We start from the raw sequence: 21,563 nt of genomic DNA on the forward strand, positions 1-21,563 counted from the left end.
AGATGAGGTCACTGAGGCACCGAGAAGTTAAGTGACTTGCCCAAAGTCACACAGCTGACAAGTGGCCGAGTTGGGATTCGAACCCGTGACCTCTGACTCCAAAGCCCCTGCTCTTTCCACTGAGCCACGCTGTTTCTCCCAGCGCTTAGTAAACGCTTAACAAATCCCATCATCCTTATTATTTTAATTAGTTTATGTACTAAACCACCTTTTGGAGGGTGTGCACTGCACGTTACCCCTTCCAAGGGGGAAGGGAGGTCGTGCACACTCCTTATGGTTTCGTGGCTCAGTGGAAAGAGCACGGCCTGCGGAATCAGAGGTCATGGGTTCAAATCCCGACTCCGCCGCTTGTCAGCTGTGTGACTGTGGGCGAGTGACTTCACTTATGTGTGCCTCAGTGCCCTCAGCTGTAAAGTGGGCATTAAGACAGTGAGCCCCACGTGGGACTAACCTGATTACTTTAGAGAAGCAGCATGGCTCAGTGGAAAGAGCCCGGGCTTGGGAGTCAGAAGACACGGGTTCTAATCCCGACTCTGCCACTTGTCAGCTGTGTGGCTTTGGGCAAGTCACATCACTTCGCTGTGCCTCAGTTCCCTCATCTGTAAAATGGGGATTCATAACAACAATAACGTTGGTATTTGTTAAGCGCTTACTATGTGCAGAGCACTGTTCTAAGCGCTGGGGTAGAGACAGGGTAATCAGGTTGTCCCACGTGAGGCTCACACTTAATCCCCATTTTACAGATGAGGGAACTGAGGCTCAGTGAAGTGACTTGCCCAGTCACACAGCTGACAAGTGGCAGAGTCAGGATTCGAACCCACGACCTCTGACTCCCAAGCCCGGCCTCGTTCCACCGAGCCATGCTGCTTCTCTATAATAATTATGGTATTTGATAAGTGCTATGTGCACAACACTGTTCTAAGCGCTGGGGTAGATACAGAGTAATCAGATTGTCCCACATGAGGCTCACAGCCTTCATCCCCATTTTCAGATGAGGAAACTGAGGCACAGAGAAGTGAAGACTTGCCCGAGATCACACAGCAGATAAGTGACGGAATCGGGATTAGAACCCACGACCTCTGACTCCTAAGCCCGGGCTCTTTCCACTAAGCCAGTTTGCCAGCTGTGTGACTTTGGGCAAGTCACTTCACTTCTCTGTGCCTCAGTTCCCTCATCTGTAGATTCTATTTATTGCTATTGATTTTGTCCGTCTGTCTCCCCCGATTATTCATTCAATAGTATTTATTGAGCGCTTACTACGTGCAGAGCACTGGACTAAGCGCTTGGAATGGACAAATCGATAACAGAGACAGTCCCTGCTCTTTGATTAAACTGTAAGCCTGTCATTGGGCAGGGATGGTCTCAATCTGTTGCCAATTTGTACATTCCAAGCGCCTAGTCCAGTGCTCTGCACATAGTAAGCGCTCAATAAATACTATGAATGAATGAATGAATGAATGAATGAATGAATAAAATGGGGATGAAGCCTGTGAACCCCACGTGGGACAACCTGATGATCTTGAATCAACCCCAGCGCTTAGAGCAGTGCTTGGCACATAGTAAGCGCTCAAATACTATTGAATGAATGGATAAAATGGGGATGAAGACTGTGAGCCCCACGTGGGACAACCTGATGACCTTGAATCAACCCCAGCGCTTAGAACAGTGCTTGGCACATAGTAAGCGCTTAATTGTGAGCCTCAGGTGGGACAACCTGATGACCCTGTAACTCCCCCCGCGCTTAGAACAGTGCTCTGCACATAGTAAGCGTTTAACAAATACCAACATTATCATCATTATTATTATTATCATTATTATTATTATTATTATTTTTTATTATTAACAAAATGCCATCATTACTACGGTTTGAGCGGCCAAGGCTCGGGGCAGGGCGTCGGTTCGAGGCCCGGGCTCAGGACCGGCTCCGTTAGGCCTGGCGCGCTCAGCCCCGGAGCGTTTCCCGCCGCTTTCGGACGATCCCCCAGCTCGGCCAATCAGAGAGCGGGGACGTTGCACTCCAGCCAATCAGAGTAAAGATCCGCGCTCTCCTCCCCGTTCCCCGGGGCGGCCGCTCCTTCTTCCTCCACCGTCCGGGCTGGTGAGTGAGTCCAACTTGGGCTTCTTTCATCCCCTACCTGTCTTGGATCCCCGACCCCTCGAACCCTTTTCATTCATTCATCATTATTTATTGAGCGCTCACTATGTGCATAGCACTGTACTAAGCGCTTGGAATGTACAATCCCTTTGCCCCCGGATCCCTCTGCCCCTCTAACCCCCCAACCTCTAAACGCTGGGGTGGATACAAGCAAATGGGGTTGGACCCAGTCCCCGTCCCACGTGGGGCTCACCGTCTCGTTCCCCGTTTTACGGATGAGGGAACTGAGGCACAGAGAAGTAAAGCGACTTGCCCAAGGTCACACAGCAGATTAGTGGCAGGACCTGGATTAGAACCCATGTCCTCGAGCCCCCGGTCCTTCCAAACCCTTGCCCCTTGAACCTTCAACCCCTCTAACTCCTTTCCCCACTAGTCTTAGGCCCCCAGTCACTTAGTAAAGGGACACAGCAGATAAGTGGCTGGCAGGATTAGAACCCACGTCCTCGAGCCTCCGATGCCTTGAGCCCCCAGCCCTTCTAACCCCCTGCTCCTTTGACCCTCCCCCCCGACCCCTTTAACCCCCTTCCCCTCTAGCCTTAGGCCCCTGGAGCCCAGGCTCCTCTAACCCTGTAAACCCATCATTGGGCAGGGATTGTCTCTATCTGTTGCCAAATTGTACATTCCAAATGCTTAGTACAGTGCTCAGCACATAGTATGTGCTCAATAAATACTATCGAATGAATGAATGAACCCCCATCCTTCGAGCCCCCAACCCTCTGCCCTTGGAGGCCTCTGCTTCTCGAACCCTTTGCCCCTGGAACCCTTGAACTCCTGGCCCCCTCTAATAATAATAGTTATGGGATTTGTTAGGTGCTTACTATGTGTGAGGCTCTGTACTAAGCGCTGGGGTAGATAGAAGCAAGTCGGATTGAACACAGTCCCTGTCCCACGTGGGGCTCACAGTCTCATTCCCCATTTTACAGATGAGGGAACTGAGGCACAGAGAAGTAAAATGACTTGTCCAAGGTCACACAGCAGATAAGTGGCAGGGGCAGGATTAGAACCCATGTCCTCGAGCCCCTGGCCCTTCAAATGCCCTGGCCTTAGAACTTCCTATCCCTCTAACCTGCTTTCCCTCTAGCCTTAAGCCCCTGTCAGTAGAGTGACACAGCAGATAAGTGGCGGAGTCAAGATTAGAACCCACGTCCTAGAGCCCCCGGTCCTTCTAACCCCCTGACCCTTGAGCCCCTGACCCCTCTAACCCCCTTCCCCTGTAGTCTTCGGCCCCTGGAGCTCTGGGCCTCTTTAATCTCTGGTCCTTTGAGCCCTTTGTTCATTCATTCATTCAATAGTATTTATTGAGTGCTTACTATGTGCAGAGCACTGTACTGAATGCTTGGAATATACAATTCGGCAACAGATAGAGACAATCTCTGCCCAATGATGGGCTCACAGTCTAATCGGGGGACCTGGGCAGCAGCCACCCTCCTCCCCCTCACCTTGAGAAGCAACGTGGCTCATTGGAAAGAGCCCAGGTTAGGAGTCAGAGGTCATGGGTTCCAATCCTACATCCACCACCTAATAATAATAATGATGATGGTTGTTAAGCGCTTATTATGTGCAAAGCATTGTTCTAAGTGCCAGGGGGAGGGGGAGAGGGGGAATACAAGGTGATCAGGCCACCCCCCGTGGGGCCCACAGTCTCCATCCCCACCCTCCAGAGGCCCAGAGTGCCTAGAGTCCTCGAGACCCCGGTCCCTGGAGCCCCCCAGCCCTCTGCCCTTGGAGTCCTGTGCTCCTTGAACTCTTTGCCCCTGGAACCCTTGAGCTCCTGGCCCCTCTAGGCCCAGGCTCTCTGAGCCCGTAGCCCCTCGAGCCCCCAACCCTTCTAACCCCCTGGCCCTTGAACCCCTGGCCCCTCTAACCCTAAGGCCCTGGAGCCCCGGGCCCTTTAATCCCCTGCCCCTCTAGCCCTTGGATTCCCGAGCCCCCATCCGCTCTAACCCCCAACCCCCAAGCCCTTTGCCCACTGGTGTTTGATCCCCCCCGACCCTTCTGCCCCTCCAAGCAGTCGCCCCTTGGGCCCTTTGACCCCTCTGCCCCCGGCTCGGCCATTAGCGAGTTGAAGCTTCTCTGTACTTCTTCACTGAGAGATTTGCAAGAACCCTCAGAACTAGTGGAGTTGTGTAGCTGGGGCAGCCGACCCAGCCTTTCATTGCATTGCATGAGAGGAAGGGTCCGAGGCCGGGGAGGCCACTGCGGACGGCAAGGCCCTAAACCCGCATCCCCTTAAAGAGTCAGTGGTTGGAGTAAAGAGAAATGTCTTTTGAGGTTTAAGGATAGTCCCCCTACCGCTCTGGGTTGATGACTCCTCGAGAGGAGTTCAAAAGAGTGATGTTGTTTGTTGTTACGATTGAGAAGTTCAGAAAAGTGAAGTTGGTTGTTCTGCTTAGGTGTGGAAGGCGGGAAAGTCTGCTAGCAAGCCTTTCTTCTCCCAGCACACGCCCCAGCCTGTCAAATCGCCCTCCTCAATCAATGGGATTTATTGAGTGCTTACTATGTGCAGAGCACTGTACCAAATGCTTAGATGCAAAATAAGTAGCAGACATGTTACTTGCCCATAACGAACTCTTCCCAGTGCTTTCTCACCATGCCGCTCCCACACCATCCAGGCTCACAGCCTTTCTCCTCCTCCTGCCTGGAACTCCCTCCTCCTTAAGATCCTACAGCCCCTATCCGCCACCTGCACCCCCGCCTCCCCCAAAGCTCTCCTGAATAATCATCAAAATTGTGGGCCGTAAGCTCATCCTCTAGACCGTAAGCTCACTGTGGTTAGGAAACGTCTGTCAACTCTGTTTTATTATACTCTCCCACGTGCTTAGTACAGTGTGCTCTACACATAGTGGGAGAGTATTTATTGAGCAATTAAGTACTTAGTACAGTGTGCTCTGCACATAGTAATTGCTCAATAAATATGATTGACTGGCATTTGTTAAACAATAATGATAATAATGATATTAAGCACTTAGTGTGAGTCAGGCACTGCTGTAAGTGCTGGGGTGGATAAAAGAAAATCGGGTTCATTCATTCAATCGTATTTATCGAGCGCTTAATGTGTGCAGAGCACTGTACTAAGTGCTTGGGAAAGTACAATATAACAATAAACAGACATTCTCTGCTCACAACAAGCTTACAGTCTAGAGGGACCTTGCAGTCTAGAGGGTCAAGTGCCTGGACTTTCAAATGGGTGAAGAGAGGAGGAAGGAAGGGGGCAGAGAGGGGAGGAACAATCCTTGACCTCTCTAAAGAAGGGGTCCCTGGCAAGTCAAAGCCTGTCCCCTCTCTGTGGTTGGGGGAAGGTAGGCGGATCTGAAGGAGCTCAGAATTGAAGTTGAATTGTACATGGTGGTCAACTATCCAGGAGGTGGCTAATTTTCAATTAATCTTTTTATATCTTTTTATTGAAAGTAAATGTTATTTCATTTGTCAAAACAAGAGCCTTTCCAAATGAAAATATTAAAACACATTAGAAAAGTTTTAATTTCAGCTTATGATTCAAAAATACATTATATAAATAATTCCTCTTTTCATAGGCTTAAGAATTGTTCTAACTTTACAAAAGACATTGCTTCAAAGCATGGGGCTGAAGAAATTACAAAATATAACTATATCCTTCCTATTTTAAAGTTCAGTATTACGCATCACAAAGCACTCTCATTGTGCAAAGTATAATAAAATATTGTGCTTTTTTACATCAATACAGTTCTGTAGAGGAATAAACTGCAATCAAGCGCAATTATTCTACATAATAGTTGGTTACAATTTTCTTCAAACAGCTTTCCCCAGAATATAAGGTACTTTAGTTTAATATTTTGTCTTTATTTTGTAGCATTCTTAATTTTGTTGCATTTGGTAGTAACATATTTTATACAAATATACAGTCATATGAAAATAAGATACTATTCTGATATTAAGTAGATCATCCAATATATTTACAGTTTTGCTGGGGCAAATGTCCTCCAAACAAGTCTGTTAAAAATTGTAGAGAGCAGTATGAATGAAAAATCTTTTCTGTTGATTTCATTTCTGGTGCAAAGCATCGGGACAGTCCCTGCCCCATGTGGGGCTCACACTCTTATTTGCATTTTACAGATGAGGTAACTGAGGCCAGACTTGGGAAATGACTTTCCCAAGGTCACACAGCAGCCCTCTGGCAGAGCCGGGGTTAGAATCCAGGTCCTTCTGACTCCCAGGCCCATACTCTATCCCATGTTGCTTGCAAACACCTGCTGTTGCACAAGCCAGGGACCAGTGGTACTTTTACCTGACAACCTCTGGGGAACCTGTCTTCCCTAAATGTTTACTAGGTACCAAGCCCCATACTAAGCGCTGGGGTAGATACAAAATAATCAATCAATGGTGTTTATTGAGTGCTTACCATATTCAGAGAGCACTGTTCTAAGCGCTTGAGAGAGTACATACAACAGAATTAGTTGACATGTTCCCTCCCCATACTGAACAGCTCGAACACAGTTGCTCACCCGCACGGGGGTCTCAGTCCCCTCCCCTCTCCCTTCCCCCATCAGGTTTTTGTTCTTCTTTGTGCTCTCTTTTATCTTTTAAGATGAAAAGGATCTCCATCCCTTAGAACCCTTAGAACAGTCAGCATGAGTGCTACACTAAGTAATGGCTTTGAAATTAGAGATATGATTGGGTTCTGTTATTTAGTATGTGTCTGCAACACTTGGCCAGATTTGCAACCCTGCTGTGGATAACCACAGGTGGGGTTAGGTAACATGCAGATTTATCTACTGTGAATCAGGTGAAGTAATAGTAGTAATAGTGTGTATTGAGCACTTCTTGAACACGGAGCATTGTACTAAGTCTGAGAGAGAATTCACAGATGGAAATTAGACTTGCCCAAGGTCACACGGCAGACGAGTGGCAAAACCGGGATTATAATCCAGGTCCTCTGACTCCCAGATGTGCTTTTTCCACAAAGCCATGCTCATGAGCTTACAGTCTAGAGGGGGAGACAGTCATGAATAAAAATAAATTATGTATTTAAGGGTAATTAATTTAAATGTATATACATAAATGCTCTGGGGTTGTGGGTGGGGCAAATATCAAATGCTCAATTGCATAGATGAGAAAAAAGGGAAAGAGAGCCATGGCAAAGAGGGCTTAGTCGGGGAAGGCCTCTTGGAGGAGATAGGACCTTAATAATGCTTTGAAGGTGGGGAGACTGGTGATCTGATGTATATGGAGGGAGAAGGAGTCCCAGGCCAGGGGGAGGTTGTGGGAAAGGGGTCCGTCCTGAGAGAGACAAGATAGGGGCACAGTGGCACTAGAGGAGTGAAGAGTGCAAGCTGGGCTGTAGTAAGGTGATCAGTGAGGTAAGGTCAGAGGGAGCAAGCTGATTGAGTGTGAGCAAGCTAGGCAACCACTGGAGGTTCTTGAGAAGTGGGGAGACATGAGCTAAACTTTTTATAGAAAAATAATCAAATAATTCTTCAGTGAAATCCTGGAATGGGATTCATTCCTATTTATAGGTTTCTACTAATGAAGAATCAGGGTAGTCTTATTACTAGAACTCAGAAAAACAGAATTGTTTTTGGCTTTGACTCTGGGAAGTTTCTTCATGTCCCTATAAATGAGTTCCCCCCATCTGCAAAGTAGATTAATTTGCAGTAATTGCTTACAGAAATATTATTGGGCTTAATCCCCTAATGCATAGGAAACAATTTGAACATATCAGATAGATTCCAAAGCAATGCTAAAATATTCTGTGTTATGAAGAAAAATTGAAGGGCCCGAGTTCCCCTATAAATGAGGATTGCATTCTTGTAAAGCCTGTCTTAAAGAAAACTTTCTGGTTCTGACACAATCATTCCTTTGATAATATGGCATACTGAGCCTAAATGGCTTTGTGTTGTCCAAAGAATGTTCCCTACCAAATCTAGCTGAAGCATGGATTGAAAACATGCATTTTAGCAAAACTGTATTCTATAGTATGCTTCATCTCATGTTTTCTGCCCTGCTGCACCTGGAAGCACTTTAATTGTATGAGATAGTCTTATACTTTGGTAGAATCTTGTCTCTTTTATAGGAAAGTACAATTTAATCTTTGGTTTGTCAATAGGTGAACAGCCAAATTCTAAAAAAAAGACTCCTGACTTCAGATAACAGTGGGAGCCTGAGGATGAAGCCAGATGTATATTGACTGCTGCTAATAATCAGTGACATCCCTTGGTTAAAGAGCAAAAGGAAAACTTCAATGAAAAGATGAGCATTTTTGACAAAATAGGAAACCCAAAGTCAACATCTGCCCTAAGCCAGCCTGTGGAAGTTCCTAGAATGGACAGTGAGTCCAGTGAGTTTGTAGACTGCGTCTATGGCTGCAGTGAAACTTATTTGACAGATGCCTCGGAGTCAAAATTGATTGAAGAAGATGCAGTGCTTGTAAATTGGTCATTAGATACAGAACTAGACAGATACAAAAAGGAAGACATATTTAGTGATGTTGTGGAAAACAAAAGTGTTGATTCTGATTGTTTGGAAATGAACTGCAACACTTTAGATGATGATTGCAAAGAAACGAATGGCCATAGGAAAAAAACTGGCACAGATGAAGACTCACAGTTAGAATATCACAGTGCCGAAGAGCAAGATTATTCGGACCACTCTTTACCTTTTGACAAATTGAAAACGTTAGCTCCTAATCCCCAAATTATGCAAATTGAAAGGTTACATGATGAAACTAAATTTACTGAAGACACAGATGAAAAGATGCACACTACCAACTTGGAAAGTAATTCCTTTGTTTTCTGTGATTCTGTTCATATTTTTGGAAAAGCAGAGACAGCCAAGACCTTCAATCGCGAGGACTCCATATCACTTATGCAATATCATAGATTGACATGTGAAAGTATTAAAAGACAAAAAACTAATCTTATGTACTGTAATGTGTTAGGTGAAACTGTACTTAGGAGCAGAGATGAAGGACATGGGGAAAAGACTTCAAGTCAGGAATCTGAATTAGTAACCAGTTCAGAATATCCTCAAAAGATCATAAAGGGTCTTCTTGTAATGATGCACTGCCAGGTCAAGTAACTGAAAATAAAGGTATATGGGGAAATGTAGAAGATAAACATAGCAAGCAACAGAGTTTAGAAGATCCTTGTGTCTTACTGCAGAAAAAGATTTCTGTAACATGTCTGCCCCAACCCTGCAAAGATCTTCCAAGTCCCAGCATTTGTGTAGTTGATGATTTACATATTCCTGGCCATAATAACAATGGTCAAAAGGGTGTCCATAAAACCATTGACCCAAACTTGCATTTTTCTCTTGCAGCCTCAAGGATTTCAGTCAGAAACAATCAGTTGATTGAAGAAGATAGAGAGATAACCAGCAGTACTATAAATGAATCAAACTTCATGTGTACAGATCTGAAGATCCCTTCACCTTTCAAAAATGCAGCAACTCACTTTTCGGTGAACCAGGTGGTTGATGTCTGCTCAGATTTTAGGGCATGTTTTATGACCAGCAGGGCTACAAGTGCAGGGCTGCCTGTTGTCTCTAGATCAAGTAATACAGTGATAACACTGATGAATAGAAAATGGCCTAATGAGATTTGCAAAAGTGTTGCCTGTAATACAGATTTGCCTTACAAGTATAAGCCCAGGGAAGAGATGGACTCAAAAATGGCTCTGAACAAAGCACTGGAAAAACATTTTGTTGATGATATTGCAAAGGCTAATGGAAATGTTCTAATCAAGGTAATTTTAGGTATTAGATTTTTACATTTAAAAAAAGTCTTGGTGGTGACCATGCGCAGATGTTTCTTATTTGCCCTACAAATTTGTATTTGTTTTTCTTTTAGGATTCTCAAGAATTGAAAGAAAAGTTGGATGTTAAAGAAAAGGTAGTGAAAAATTCTGGAAGGTATGTCAAGTGACCTTTATTTGTTGCAGACTTTTTTGAAGGAGACGTGTGCAATACTCTCTGTTGATATGTTGACCCTGGTGAAAGGAAGCAGAGGTGGATGTAGTATAAAATACATTACACAGTTACTCAAATTTATTATCTTACCTATATGTACATTTGTTCTCTGTGCTTCTTCCCTGGCTTAAACAAGGCAGGGATGGAGGGAGGGAAAGCTGGTTAAGGCAAGAAATGGGAAAATCAGCCCTAGACCCTAATGCAAGCTCTTTAAGGGCAGGGAATGTATCTACTAATTCTGTTGTATGGTAGTTTCCGAAACACATAGTTCAGTGCTCTGCACATAGTACGCACTCAATAAATGTGGTTGATTGATTGATTGATGTGAGGCAGGAAGAAGTAGGATGTTCTGAGTGAGACAAAGGTGCCTAGGGGTAACAGTTGTCCAGGACGAGTACTGTGGGCAAAAATAAGAGCAAAGATAATTGCATGAAAATAAGCAGGGATATATTCATTGTTCTGCTTTTAGCATTGAGTTCAGAAATTATTTTTGAATCTTGACTGTCAACTTGACTGTGGCTTGCCAAAGAATGAGTTCTAGTAACACTCTTGGCATCACACAAGGAACTCCAGTACTCTTAATTAGTCTCATTTTCCAAAGCCGTTTTGTATCTGCAGAATATTTGCGGTGCAGTTGTGAGCCACTTCGAATAGTTGACTTTAGCAATTTGAAGGTGGAAAGCTAGGGCAACAAACTTAAAATAACTGCTCTGCTTCTAAATGTTTTAAAAGTTCATTAAAAGAAATGTTTTGGGAGTACAAAGTGGTGGGTGGTTTTTTTTTTTTCATTTTAAAGGATAATTCAACATTCAGAAGAAGTTGAAGATAATTTTCCATCAAAGTGTTGTCAGAATACTTTTCAAAGAGCTGTAAATGCTGAATTAAACCTTTTAAAAATCTATTATTATCTGTGTCATCAGCATTGTTGGAAAATTTACGAATATGTAAAGGAAGAAAGGAAATTTTGTGATAGGTATGTATTCATTTAAAATTTACCTAATCAGTAGCAAGTAATAGCAAAAGAATGTTACTGTAAAGGTTTTCCCTTTCTCAAACTCTGGTTACCTACCTGCTATCACCTCCTATTCAAACTTTCTCCTTCAGTTGAGAAAATCTGCTGATCAGAGTTTTAAAACCTCCACACTCCCAACCCTTTTCTGCGGCACATGCTATTGTCCCCTGTCTGGAATTCTTTGTCCTTTTTCATCAAACCTTGCCTCTCTCCATTGAAGGTTTTAACAAAGTAGCCTGAAGTAGCTGTCCCAAGTTAAATCCACTGACTCCAATTATTCCAGTATTTGTACACATTTTTACATATTTTATCTTTCTCTCGATATAGACGTAGATAAATATGTCTACATCTATATTGAGAGAGAGAGAGAGATAGGACCAAAGAGATGCAGTTTCCAAACTGTGTGTGCAAATATACCCATATCTAACTCATACTATCAAAGACTTTTTATATTCTGATATGGTCTGCCCTGTCTTTTTCTCCATTTAGTATTTCAGCTCCCTAAGAGGCAGTCCTTGCCTTAATCCTTCCCCTCAATATCTAGGAGAAGAATGCTATGCACAAAGTGGGAGTTCAGTGAAAACTGCTGCGTGACAGTCAAAATATGATAAATTTTCCAAGGCTGCAATGTGAACAGAAAATAATAATAATAATTCTGGTATTTGTTAAGTGCTCATTATGTGCAAGGCACTGTACTAAGCTCTGGGGTGGATACAAGCAAATTGGGTTGGACACAGTCCCTGAACTACATGAGGCTCACAGTCTCAATCCCCATTTTACTGATGAGGAAACTGAGGCCCAGAGAAGTTATGTGCCTTGCCCAAGGTCACACAGCAGACAAGTGGCAGAGCCAAGATCAGAACCCAGGTCCTACTGACTCCCAGGCCCATGCTCTATTAGGCCATGCTGCATCTGGAGTAGTCATTCTACTGTTGATTGACTGAACTGTACTGGGGAAAGTATTTGTTGCAACTGTTGAAATAGAGCAGAGGTTGTCAACTCTGATGTGGAAACACTTGTGGATAATTCAAGGCATTGGGCCCAGCAAGCTGGAGCAGGGGCAGATGAGAAGACAGTGCCTCCCTCCAGGTAAACAGCAATGCTTTCTCCTCTCTGGCTACTACACCATTCTCAGCTCTACCAGAGGAACTAGAGAGAGAGAGGGAGGAGGCAGAGAGAGGAAAATTGGAAATGTAGGGAGGCCTGTGCTTTCCAGGAGGAGGAGGGCAGAGAACCGGAATGTCATGTATTCTGTTCCACTTTACAACCAAAGGGATATAGTTTCCAAGTGGTTGAGCGAGAACAAGTTACATTATATGAAACTGAAATAAGTGGACAAAGACCTAATGATAAAATTATGTTACCAATGTGTTTTTTTTCCCCACAAGTGATTTTGACAAAACAGAGCTGGACTTTGCATTTTTGTCTGATTTTGAAGATCTGAAAGCTAAGTATATGAGAATGAGAGAGAAAGTAATCGGCGGTGTCCCATTAGATGAACTACCCCCATTGTCTACAGAATCAAAATTGAAGCCCTTCTTTTCTTCTTTTGTTCCTTCAAAGGTATGTGGCTTATTCTAAATTTTAAACTACTCTCATATCATGTGGAAAATGTTACATTTTAAATCCATATCTCTCTCTTTCAGTTATTGAAAGAAGAATGCCATATGTAAGTAAAGTGGTTTTCATCCAATTTGGATTAAAATCAGCAAAATGAGAATGTAAAACAGTTGGTTTTTTTGTTTTTGCTTCTTTTAGACATGTCAAATTGATTTTGAAGCACTGGTACTCGTTTCTAAATAGTGATTTGTATCCCATTCTAGCTTTCCAGGGGAAAAGTCAAACCTAGATTTTCAGGGTGGTAATAATGCTGGAATTTCAACGGGCCTGAAAAGAACACCTTCTAAAGTGAGTTTTTTGGCAATACTTAGCCTTAACAAGTCTTCCCTGTACATTTGCCATCTTTATTATATCTAACTACAATATAAGATATGTTGTTAATAACCTTGAAAATGGTTTCAGAAAATAAATTGCCTATCATTTTTTTCATTAGCACCTTTCTTCCTATCCAACTAAGTTGGTACACTGCCCTCAAATGTGTGCTTTTATAGCTGTCCTTTGGGTTTGAAGAGGAAACTAGTGAAGAGGAGAGATGTTATTAGTGTGTACAATGTGGCCGAAAAGACCAGTGTGCAACTGGCAATTCCTTCTGCACTGTGTTAATGTAAATGTTGCCTTTTGCAGCCTTGTTTTTCATTTGTTACCTCTAGTACTGAATAGAGTTTCTGTTTTTTCCTCATGGTGTTAATGATGTTTCTGCAGCCCGCACTCCAAGATAGTTACCTCTTTTCTGATCTCTCTCATCAGACTGTCTTGTCAAATGTGGCAATTTCCCAACTGTTACTTTCTGCCACATCATTTGAGGTTTTGCTTCAATCAGTAGTATTTTTTGTGCATCTGCTGTGTACAGAGGACTGTACTAAGTGCTTCAGGAATATAATAAAAGCTAAAGACATGATCCTTACTCTCAAGGAGCTTACAATCTAAGGAGGGAAACAGACTGGTATAAATTATGTATAGGGGGAGTAGGAAAGAGAACAAAGCTACAATTGGTAATAGTGGAATTTTGGAGAGGAGAGTAAAGAGTGAAAAACAGTGTAAGGAAAGATAATTTAGACTAATTTCAGGAGTACCACTATTGACTAAACTGATTCTAATGAATGATTTTAATGCTAGAGTTGGAAGAAACATCAAACCACATGGGATTAGCAAAGTTACAGGCCCTGGCCTATTTTTGCTAAGTGCACATCTCAAACCCCATCTTGTGATCACGAACACCATCTTCCACCCTCCAGCGTAAAAGGAAAACCCTTGATGCACCCAGGGACACCTCATTGACTGAATCCTAGTACAGCATACAAACCTTGATATATGGATTTCACCCACTTGCCTGTGGGAAAAGGGAGAGGTGATAAGGTGACAAGTTGTAGCTATGTTGGCTTTTTCATAAACCCAGTGTCACCATCTAACCTTATAGAGGAAACAAAGGGAGTAGTGTGTAAGCTTTTTCACTATTACAGTGTAGGGCCAGAAGGAGCACAGAGAACAATTAGAACAGTAAATTTTGTGGATAGTTTAAAAATTATTTACTTGGAGAATTATTTCATTACCTTAGACCGAGGCACCACCTATTTTTCCATAAAGGCAATATGATGTCTACTGTGGATTTCTATCAGTTCCAAATGTGTTTATTGTTCTTTCACTTATCTTGGTAATAGAGAAACACATTTTAAGCATATTGAGGGAATGGTAACATTTCTTGAGTTCTATATTTTTGCATTCCAAGTACAAATGGTTTCTTAACCAGTTTGTGTAGCTATAACCCAAAATTTTTGTCACCCATATACCTATCATATTGAATCACGTGTTTCAATTACTCCTTAGATGCCTTCTTTTCCTGAAAACTGTTCTTCCAATTCAAATTCTTCCTCTAAGGATGTTGGAGTAGTGAATCTTAATCTGAAGAGGGACATTAAGCCATTTGACAATACAGGTAAGTATAGAAACTTGAGGTCTTCATTAACTGACACTCATGAAAAGGTATTTAAATAGTTTCATTTACCCTCCTTTTATCCAAGTGAATAATCTATATTTGGTCAACAGCATTTTTATTCTACTCTTAAGTGCTGAGTTCCTACTAAGTTTTTCATAGTCTATTTGGATGTATAAGTTCATAAACTAACCTTAAATATCTCATCCTTGCTTTATATTGAAAACTCTTATTTATTCTTTCTGATTGCAGTACAATGTAACTGACATAAGCAATTAAAACCTAGATCCTGCTGATGACAAGGAAAAGTCAAGTAGTGAGTGTGGCTGCAGGTGGGAGTCTAACCTCATGCTGTGTCATGGCCTTGTCTCCAAAATGCCTTCCCCCATTTGCACATATATGTGCCTGTCTTTCCCCTTTGAGTGGAAGCTCCTTGCAGGCAAAGAACGTCCTTCAGGCTTCTGTTGATCTTTCCCAAGTGCTGACTCCAGTGCAGTCAGTAATATTTGCGGGCTTTTCTGCAGCAAGTGCTTGAGAGATGACAGTAGAGTTAGAAGAAGTTAGAGTTAGAGAAGCAGCTTGGCTAAGTGGAAAGAGCACGGGCCTGGGAGCAGAGCACCCGAGTTCTAATCCTGACTCTGCCACTTGTCTGCTGTGTGACTTAGAGCAAGTCACTTAATTTAATCTGTGCTGGTTATCTCATCCGCAAAATGGGGATGAAGACCATGAGCCCTATCTGGGACAAGGACTGTGTCCAACCTAATTATCTTGTGCCTACTCAAGCACTTAGTACAATGCCTGACATATAATAAGCACTTAACAAATACCATTAAAAAGTAGTGTATAGCTGTATGAAATAGTTTATTGATGTTGATAATGAGGATTCTCTTGGAATGAGAGAGGTTTTTTCATTCATGTTCTCTTCTGACTGCTCACCACACTCTGTGGGTATGTATATATATATATATATAAACTTTATATATAAAAGTATATGTGGGTGATATGTTTTACTATCATCATAAATGATTTAAAGGCAGTGAAATATGGTTTCAGTAGTGGGCTTCAGGTGTAAGAAAGTACTGGAGATTTGACCTACTCTTACCTTACTCCTTGACTGCTGTTTTATTCCCTGAGATTCCTGGAGGCTCCAGATGCAAGCGAAGCATCCCTCTACTAGACCCTATGCCCACTGTAGAGATTAAACATTACCATGTTTTCTTTATTAAAGTCTTTCACTTTTATGGAATATAAAGATCTTCTAGATTAAATTACATCATCTGTCTAGATTAAATAAGCTTTATATACCTGTAATTTTACTAGCATTCTACTTAGTTTTCCAAATTTCTTAGAAATTCTAAGACCACATAGACTTTATGATCGTAATTTTTTAATCTTGAGTTTTTGCTCTTGTAACTTTACTCCTATAACAGGCCTATTCACCTATTCCATTTCAGGAAATGAGGAAAGCATTTAAAATGGTTTTTCCTTGGTGCCTCCTTTAACCACTTCTCTTAATGAACTTCTGGCATTTGCACTTTGAAGGGGATATCGTAGTGTCAGTCACGTGGCCATGAGAGCCTGTTGATCCCTCCTGGAGTTCTGGGGAGGGATTAAGGCTAAGGAGTTAAAATCGGTAGATGGGTTGATTTCCCTCTCTACCTTCCTGTTCCTTGGTTGAAGAATCCAGTCAGAGGGCCAGCCACACTGAAGGGCATTTTCCGAGGCCACATGACATCAGTGGATGTTGCCAGTTTTTGGGACCCATCTGCAGTGAAACCAGGATTTCGTTTTCATAGCGTACTAAATCCCAGCTAAAGGAGACTTTAGATCCTGCCTGGGTACTTCTGTATAGAAATATTTTTAGGTTTTATGTCGAGGAATGTGTGTGTCATCTGTCATGTGAGAACCCATTAACTCCAGGGAAACCATGCTTTCACAGTGATGAGGAAGCTGAGGCTTTCTTGCCCAGATGGCAACCAAACCATCAGACATGCAGGTCAACAGCAAAACTCCCCAAAAGTCCAAGGGCCTCTTGAAGGTTCAAATCTCACCAACCAAGGAAGGACAGTATCCAAACAAGTAGTATCATTTCCAGGAATACACCAGTACACCAGCTGGAACTATCTGGAAGCCGAGACAAAAGGCAAGGCTCCCTGAGAATCCTACTTCGCCCTCAGACAGTTCCAATCAGTGAAGGAGGCTCTAGGAGACTTCTTCATCTGACATGTGTACACTGTCCTGAGATTCAAGCCTTCCAGCTGGGCCCTCATCAAGCCGCTGTAGAGCTCCAGGCTGAGAACTGTTTTGTCCTTCATGGCTGGTTGAAGCTATAAACTCCAGTGTCTAATCTGGAGCAAGATCCCTATCAGAGCGATGGGGAACTTCACATGCTTCTGACATGGACAGTGACTCTCCACCAGTGTCAGTGCAGAGTTTACTCTTGAGTCTTCCCTTTACTCGAGAAAATTCAAAGGCTTTTATGTTGCCTAAAAGCTAGGCATCTTTTTAATTAGAAAGTATGAGATCCCTTCCTGGAATTGATATTTTATTCAGCTATATAATGAATTGGCTAAAGAGAAGCAGAATTGATTTTTTTAAACTCCCTGCAAGAAATACTATGTGTTTGGTTGTTTCTCTTATTTCTTCCTATTTATGACAACTGCTCTCACTCCTTAGTTTTCCCAAATTGGAATTTCTCCAGTTCTCTTTTTGTGGAACATATGATTCATGGCTTGATGGGTTTAATTTTCTAGTCTATATAAAAAGTCAAGAAATACCAGAAGACTGGTTTGATGCCAAAGAGAATCTTACAGTAGTTGACTTTTCAGAGGTCTGTGGGACTGAAGTGGAACAAGTCCAGTTGAGGGCAGCACATAAAACAGGTGAGTTGATGTGACGTGTTGGGTGGAATTATTGTACAGTGCACTTTAAGGAAAGGTTGCAGTCTTAATTGTATTTTTGCACCTTCAGAAATGACAGCTCTCGAGTCCTCTGAAAAGGAGCCAAAGCAAAAATATTTCCTTCATGTTGGTGGCCTAGGTCCTTCAGTATCTCAGGTATTCCAGAGTTCTTTAATAATGCTGGTATTTGTTAAGCGCTTACTATGTGCCGAGCACTGTTCTAAGGGCTGGGGTAGACATAGGGGAATCAGGTTGTCCCACGTGGGGCTCACAGTCTTAATCCCCATTTTACAGATGAGGGAACTGAGGCACAGAGAAGTTAAGTGACTTGCCCACAGTCACACAGCCGACAAGTGGCAGAGCTGGGATTCGAACTCATGAGCCCTGGCTCCAAAGCCCATGCTCTTTCCACTGAACCACGCTGCTTCTAATTAAGCATGTTGACCCACCTTAAACATGATCGTGGCTTCTATCATGGAAGTAGTTTTTGTTTTAAGCTCTCTCTATTTCTCTTTTTTTATAGGCTGATCTGATGACTCATTTCCAGAAATATCAAACCTCTGAGGTTTTTATTTACAATTCTGGTAACAATTACAGGTAAATTGCTTGTACGTCAAATTTTATTTGAGTTTCGGATGGAAATCTTTACGGTTGATATGTGGGATTTTTATTTATCTTCTGAAATCTTAACTGAATCTAAGGCAATGACTACTGTTAAGGTAGTGGAGGTTTTTTTGGAAGGGATAGTGTTTGTATTTTACTTGATTTATGAAAACTATATTGAATCTCTTCTTTGGAATTCGATCAAATATAACACTAAGTGCCAAGTTCTTTAGTAAATGTTTAAGAGTTGTGTAGCCAAGGGGTTTTTAAAATATGTTTTCAAACTTAAATTTCAGGTATGCAACCCTTTCTTTTAAAAAAGCCAAAGATGCAAAGATGGCTGTGCAAGAAATGAATGGGAAAACAATAAACGGGAAATCAGTCAATGTTCGCTTTACAAAAACTTCAACAGAAAATGTGTCACCACTTGTCCACAAACTCCCAAAGAAAAATATTGACACTAGAATGCCCAGCCTGGAAACAACATCTTCTTTCAAAGAGTCCAGTTCTATGCTAGAGACACTTGGATCTGGACCGGAACCAAAAAAAAACTTTATCCTAGTTAACCAGAAGGTAAATAATTACAATCAAGACCTTATGTTAAAGTTATATTCTCTATTGTTATGACTTCTAAAATAAAAATAAATCCCTGTTCAGTACTAAGTTCAACAGAGTAGCCTAATGGGGCATATAAGATGTTATATAGGTTGTGGTGCCTACTTAAACTGATTATTTCAATTCTATTAATGCATATCTAGGTTGCTGGAAAGGATCTTAAGCAGGTAAAATCTCAGGTTTTCCCTTTAACAACTGGTATGTTCATGCCTCCGAACAATTTGAACTTGAGTAGCTTTACCAAACTGATTAAGAAACTGGAAGAGCTTCATCCAAAATCCAGTAGGTAAGCATGTTTAGTTATAGCTCAACTCTTTCCATTTCTTTATTAAATGCATAGAAGATTAATAGTTTCAGGATATTCTTAATTCTTTGAATTTGGAAAAATAATTTTCATGCACTTTATCCTCTCCCTTAGAGACAGTATTATAAATGCTCTACAGGAGGTGAGAACAAAAAAGGGTTTTCTGAATGGCTTACCTATTAACACTATTGTGGAAATGACTTCTTTGGTTTTGAAAGACAGAGCATCCAAGCATGAATGAAATAAAGGAGCAAAACCAGGTGATTTACCAAATAGTCTTATATATAAAGAAGTTTATAAAGGTATTACGGAGATGAAGCCTCAAATGAATTTTCACTTCATATTGCTGAGAAATAGAAATCTATTGATTTTTTTCATTGCAACTTTCAGTAGAAATAAACAACACAAGTTAACTCCTTGTTTTCTTACCTGTGCTAGCTTTTCCAGATCCAGAAGTTGTGCAAGCATTGATGGAAACTGGTTAAGTGGGCCTAGAGGACAAGTAATGTGTAGCAGAGGAATAGCAAGCATGAGATTTAGGAGGGGACAAGGCAGCTAGCAAGTAGGAGGTTTTGGGGGAACCTAATTTTTTTAAAAGTGAAGCCATCAAAATGTTGTGACTGCACTGGTGGCCACAGCCAATTTACTCTGAAAACATTCACCGAGACTCTGTGTAATTCATATTGAATTTTATTTTTGTGTGTTAACATGCGGGACAGGGACAGGATCAACATGATTGATTTGCATCTGTCCCAGTGCTTAGAATAGTGCTTGGCACATAGTAAGCACTTAACAAGTACCATAATTAAAATTATAAATAAAATGAAATACTTTAGACTTTGGATGTTAAGCAGGAGATACTTGTTACTTCAGAAAGCAGTACTGGCCAAAAATATCTAGTTCAGAGAAGGGTTTGGTCAAACTGATGGGCAAGTGATCCATAAAGGGTTATTATATGGGAAAGTTAGGGTTGTAGAAGGAAATTTTAGGGATGTTAGATGGATCATTCAGATCATTAGAGTGTATATGAAAATGCCTTGTTTATGTTTTACACTCAGGATATTGAAATTGACTGGATTTGTGTGAGGAAAATCGATAAGCACATTTCTATTTGCATGTTTTCCCATCTTATTTAATGGAGTGAAAACCAATTTAAATGAATCTGATAAACCTTTCCTTGTACTATGCAGGGTAACCCAATTAAACAGGTTCTAGCCAAAGATTTAATGTATTAAAAGAGGTTATATGCCATTCTCTGGGAATGCCTTAAAACCATACAAGCTGCTATTTTAGATTTTTTATAACATCCTCAAAATGTGTTCATTTGATGACTTGATATTTTAAAATATTAGTTTGCAATTCTCCAGTTCTAATTCTACCCCCTTAATGTATTTACAGGATCAAGAAAAAAAAGCCCTGAATCTGAAAGAAGTTGACATCTTCAGTCAAGTGGAACCTTAATTAGGTTGATTTTTCCTCCTCTTGCCTATTGTCATAAACAGCATACATGCATACTTTGTATAGACAAATGTCCTCTGGAAGAATCGGGATTCAGCAGTTATTATTTGAAGGGTAATAGTAGGATTTAATATAGCTAAGAGGAAAAACAACCCAAAATGTTTAACAAATGATTTGTGGCTTAGAACATTTTGGATTAATGATACTAATTCTAATAGGTATAAGCATTCAAGATAGAATGTTCAGCAGGATGTGGTCCAACTTTTACAAAAAGGTAGTTGGGAGAGAGCCACTCCTTGCAGGCAAAGCAGTTTTGGAAGAACACTAATTTTTTTCAGGCTTCTCTGGAACTATTAAGTAAAGAGTGCTTGTGGTTCATTTAATAGTGTGAAATAATACTTGCAGCAACAGAAATTTGGCCCTTTGTCTGATCCTGCACAAGCAAATGTAGCAGCCTTGCAAATTAATAAACTGTTCAATTTCCTTTTTTTGACATGAAGTAATGTCATAAACCCTGAGAAATTTACTTTATTTTCTTTGATAATTGTTGACTGTTCACTTTGAAATAAAGACTGAGTTATTTTTCACTCATGTGCTACATGTAAAAGAGAAACTTCTTTTTTAACTTTATCCTCCCTTATGCTATTGTCTCTAGTTGGATGGGGATGTTGGCTCTACTACTACTACTACTTCTACTACTACTACTAATAACTCTAATCTTTAAAAAGCATTTATATTGGGTCTAGCACTGTTAAATTCTGGGGTAGAGCTATCTTCTAAGATGATGTGGTTGGGCTTAGTTTCTGTCTCACAAGGGATTTACAGTCTCTAAGGAAAGGAGTTAATTGGGGCCTTGGCAGCTAGTAGCAGGAACAGAAGCCCAGGCAGGACTCTTGAGTGCAGGGGACCACTTCTGAAACTGTTGAGTGCAGCCAGGCACGCACAGTTGGGTAGAAGGACAAGTTACACAGAATGTGCTGAGAGCACAAGTAACCAGGATTGTGTCAAGATGGCTCCCCTTTGCT

At 41.6% G+C, this 21,563-nt stretch overlaps 1 protein-coding gene across 6 annotated transcripts; it reads left to right on the top strand.

The window, feature by feature from the left end:
* The first annotated feature begins 2,062 nt into the window (after positions 1 to 2,062).
* Positions 2,063 to 21,138, top strand: RBM44 (RNA binding motif protein 44). 6 transcript variants are annotated; one of them, XM_007663370.3, is made up of 17 exons: positions 2,063 to 2,098; positions 5,859 to 5,949; positions 8,238 to 8,906; positions 9,449 to 9,873; positions 9,978 to 10,039; positions 10,893 to 11,069; positions 12,497 to 12,671; positions 12,755 to 12,777; positions 12,932 to 13,016; positions 14,553 to 14,661; positions 17,412 to 17,540; positions 17,629 to 17,714; positions 18,082 to 18,155; positions 18,458 to 18,734; positions 18,920 to 19,062; positions 19,195 to 19,340; positions 20,479 to 21,138. In XM_007663370.3, exons 3-16 carry the CDS (start codon positions 8,381 to 8,383, stop codon positions 19,319 to 19,321), a joined length of 2,418 nt encoding a protein of 805 aa, XP_007661560.2. In that variant the 5' UTR covers positions 2,063 to 2,098; positions 5,859 to 5,949; positions 8,238 to 8,380; the 3' UTR covers positions 19,322 to 19,340; positions 20,479 to 21,138. The 6 variants fall into 6 exon arrangements, with proteins under 6 accessions (XP_007661560.2, XP_039768635.1, XP_028924118.1 ...); XM_039912701.1 differs by having other exon boundaries at positions 17,487 to 17,540; XM_029068285.2 differs by having other exon boundaries at positions 9,449 to 9,600.
* The last annotated feature ends 425 nt before the right edge of the window (positions 21,139 to 21,563 follow it).

This window comes from Ornithorhynchus anatinus, chromosome 7, assembly GCF_004115215.2.
Source record: "Ornithorhynchus anatinus isolate Pmale09 chromosome 7, mOrnAna1.pri.v4, whole genome shotgun sequence".
Classification (NCBI taxonomy): domain Eukaryota; kingdom Metazoa; phylum Chordata; class Mammalia; order Monotremata; family Ornithorhynchidae; genus Ornithorhynchus; species Ornithorhynchus anatinus.

What these genes read in the sequence shown, in the direction of transcription:
- RBM44 (XM_007663370.3), top strand. Translation starts at nt 8,381, where the DNA reads ATGAGCATTTTTGACAAAATAGGAAACCCAAAGTCAACATCTGCCCTA. An exon ending in TAAGCCATTTGACAATACAG is followed by an intron (nt 14,662 to 17,411) that starts GTAAGTATAGAA and finishes TTAATTTTCTAG; the next exon opens with TCTATATAAAAAGTCAAGAA. An exon ending in TAGGTCCTTCAGTATCTCAG is followed by an intron (nt 17,715 to 18,081) that starts GTATTCCAGAGT and finishes CTTTTTTTATAG; the next exon opens with GCTGATCTGATGACTCATTT.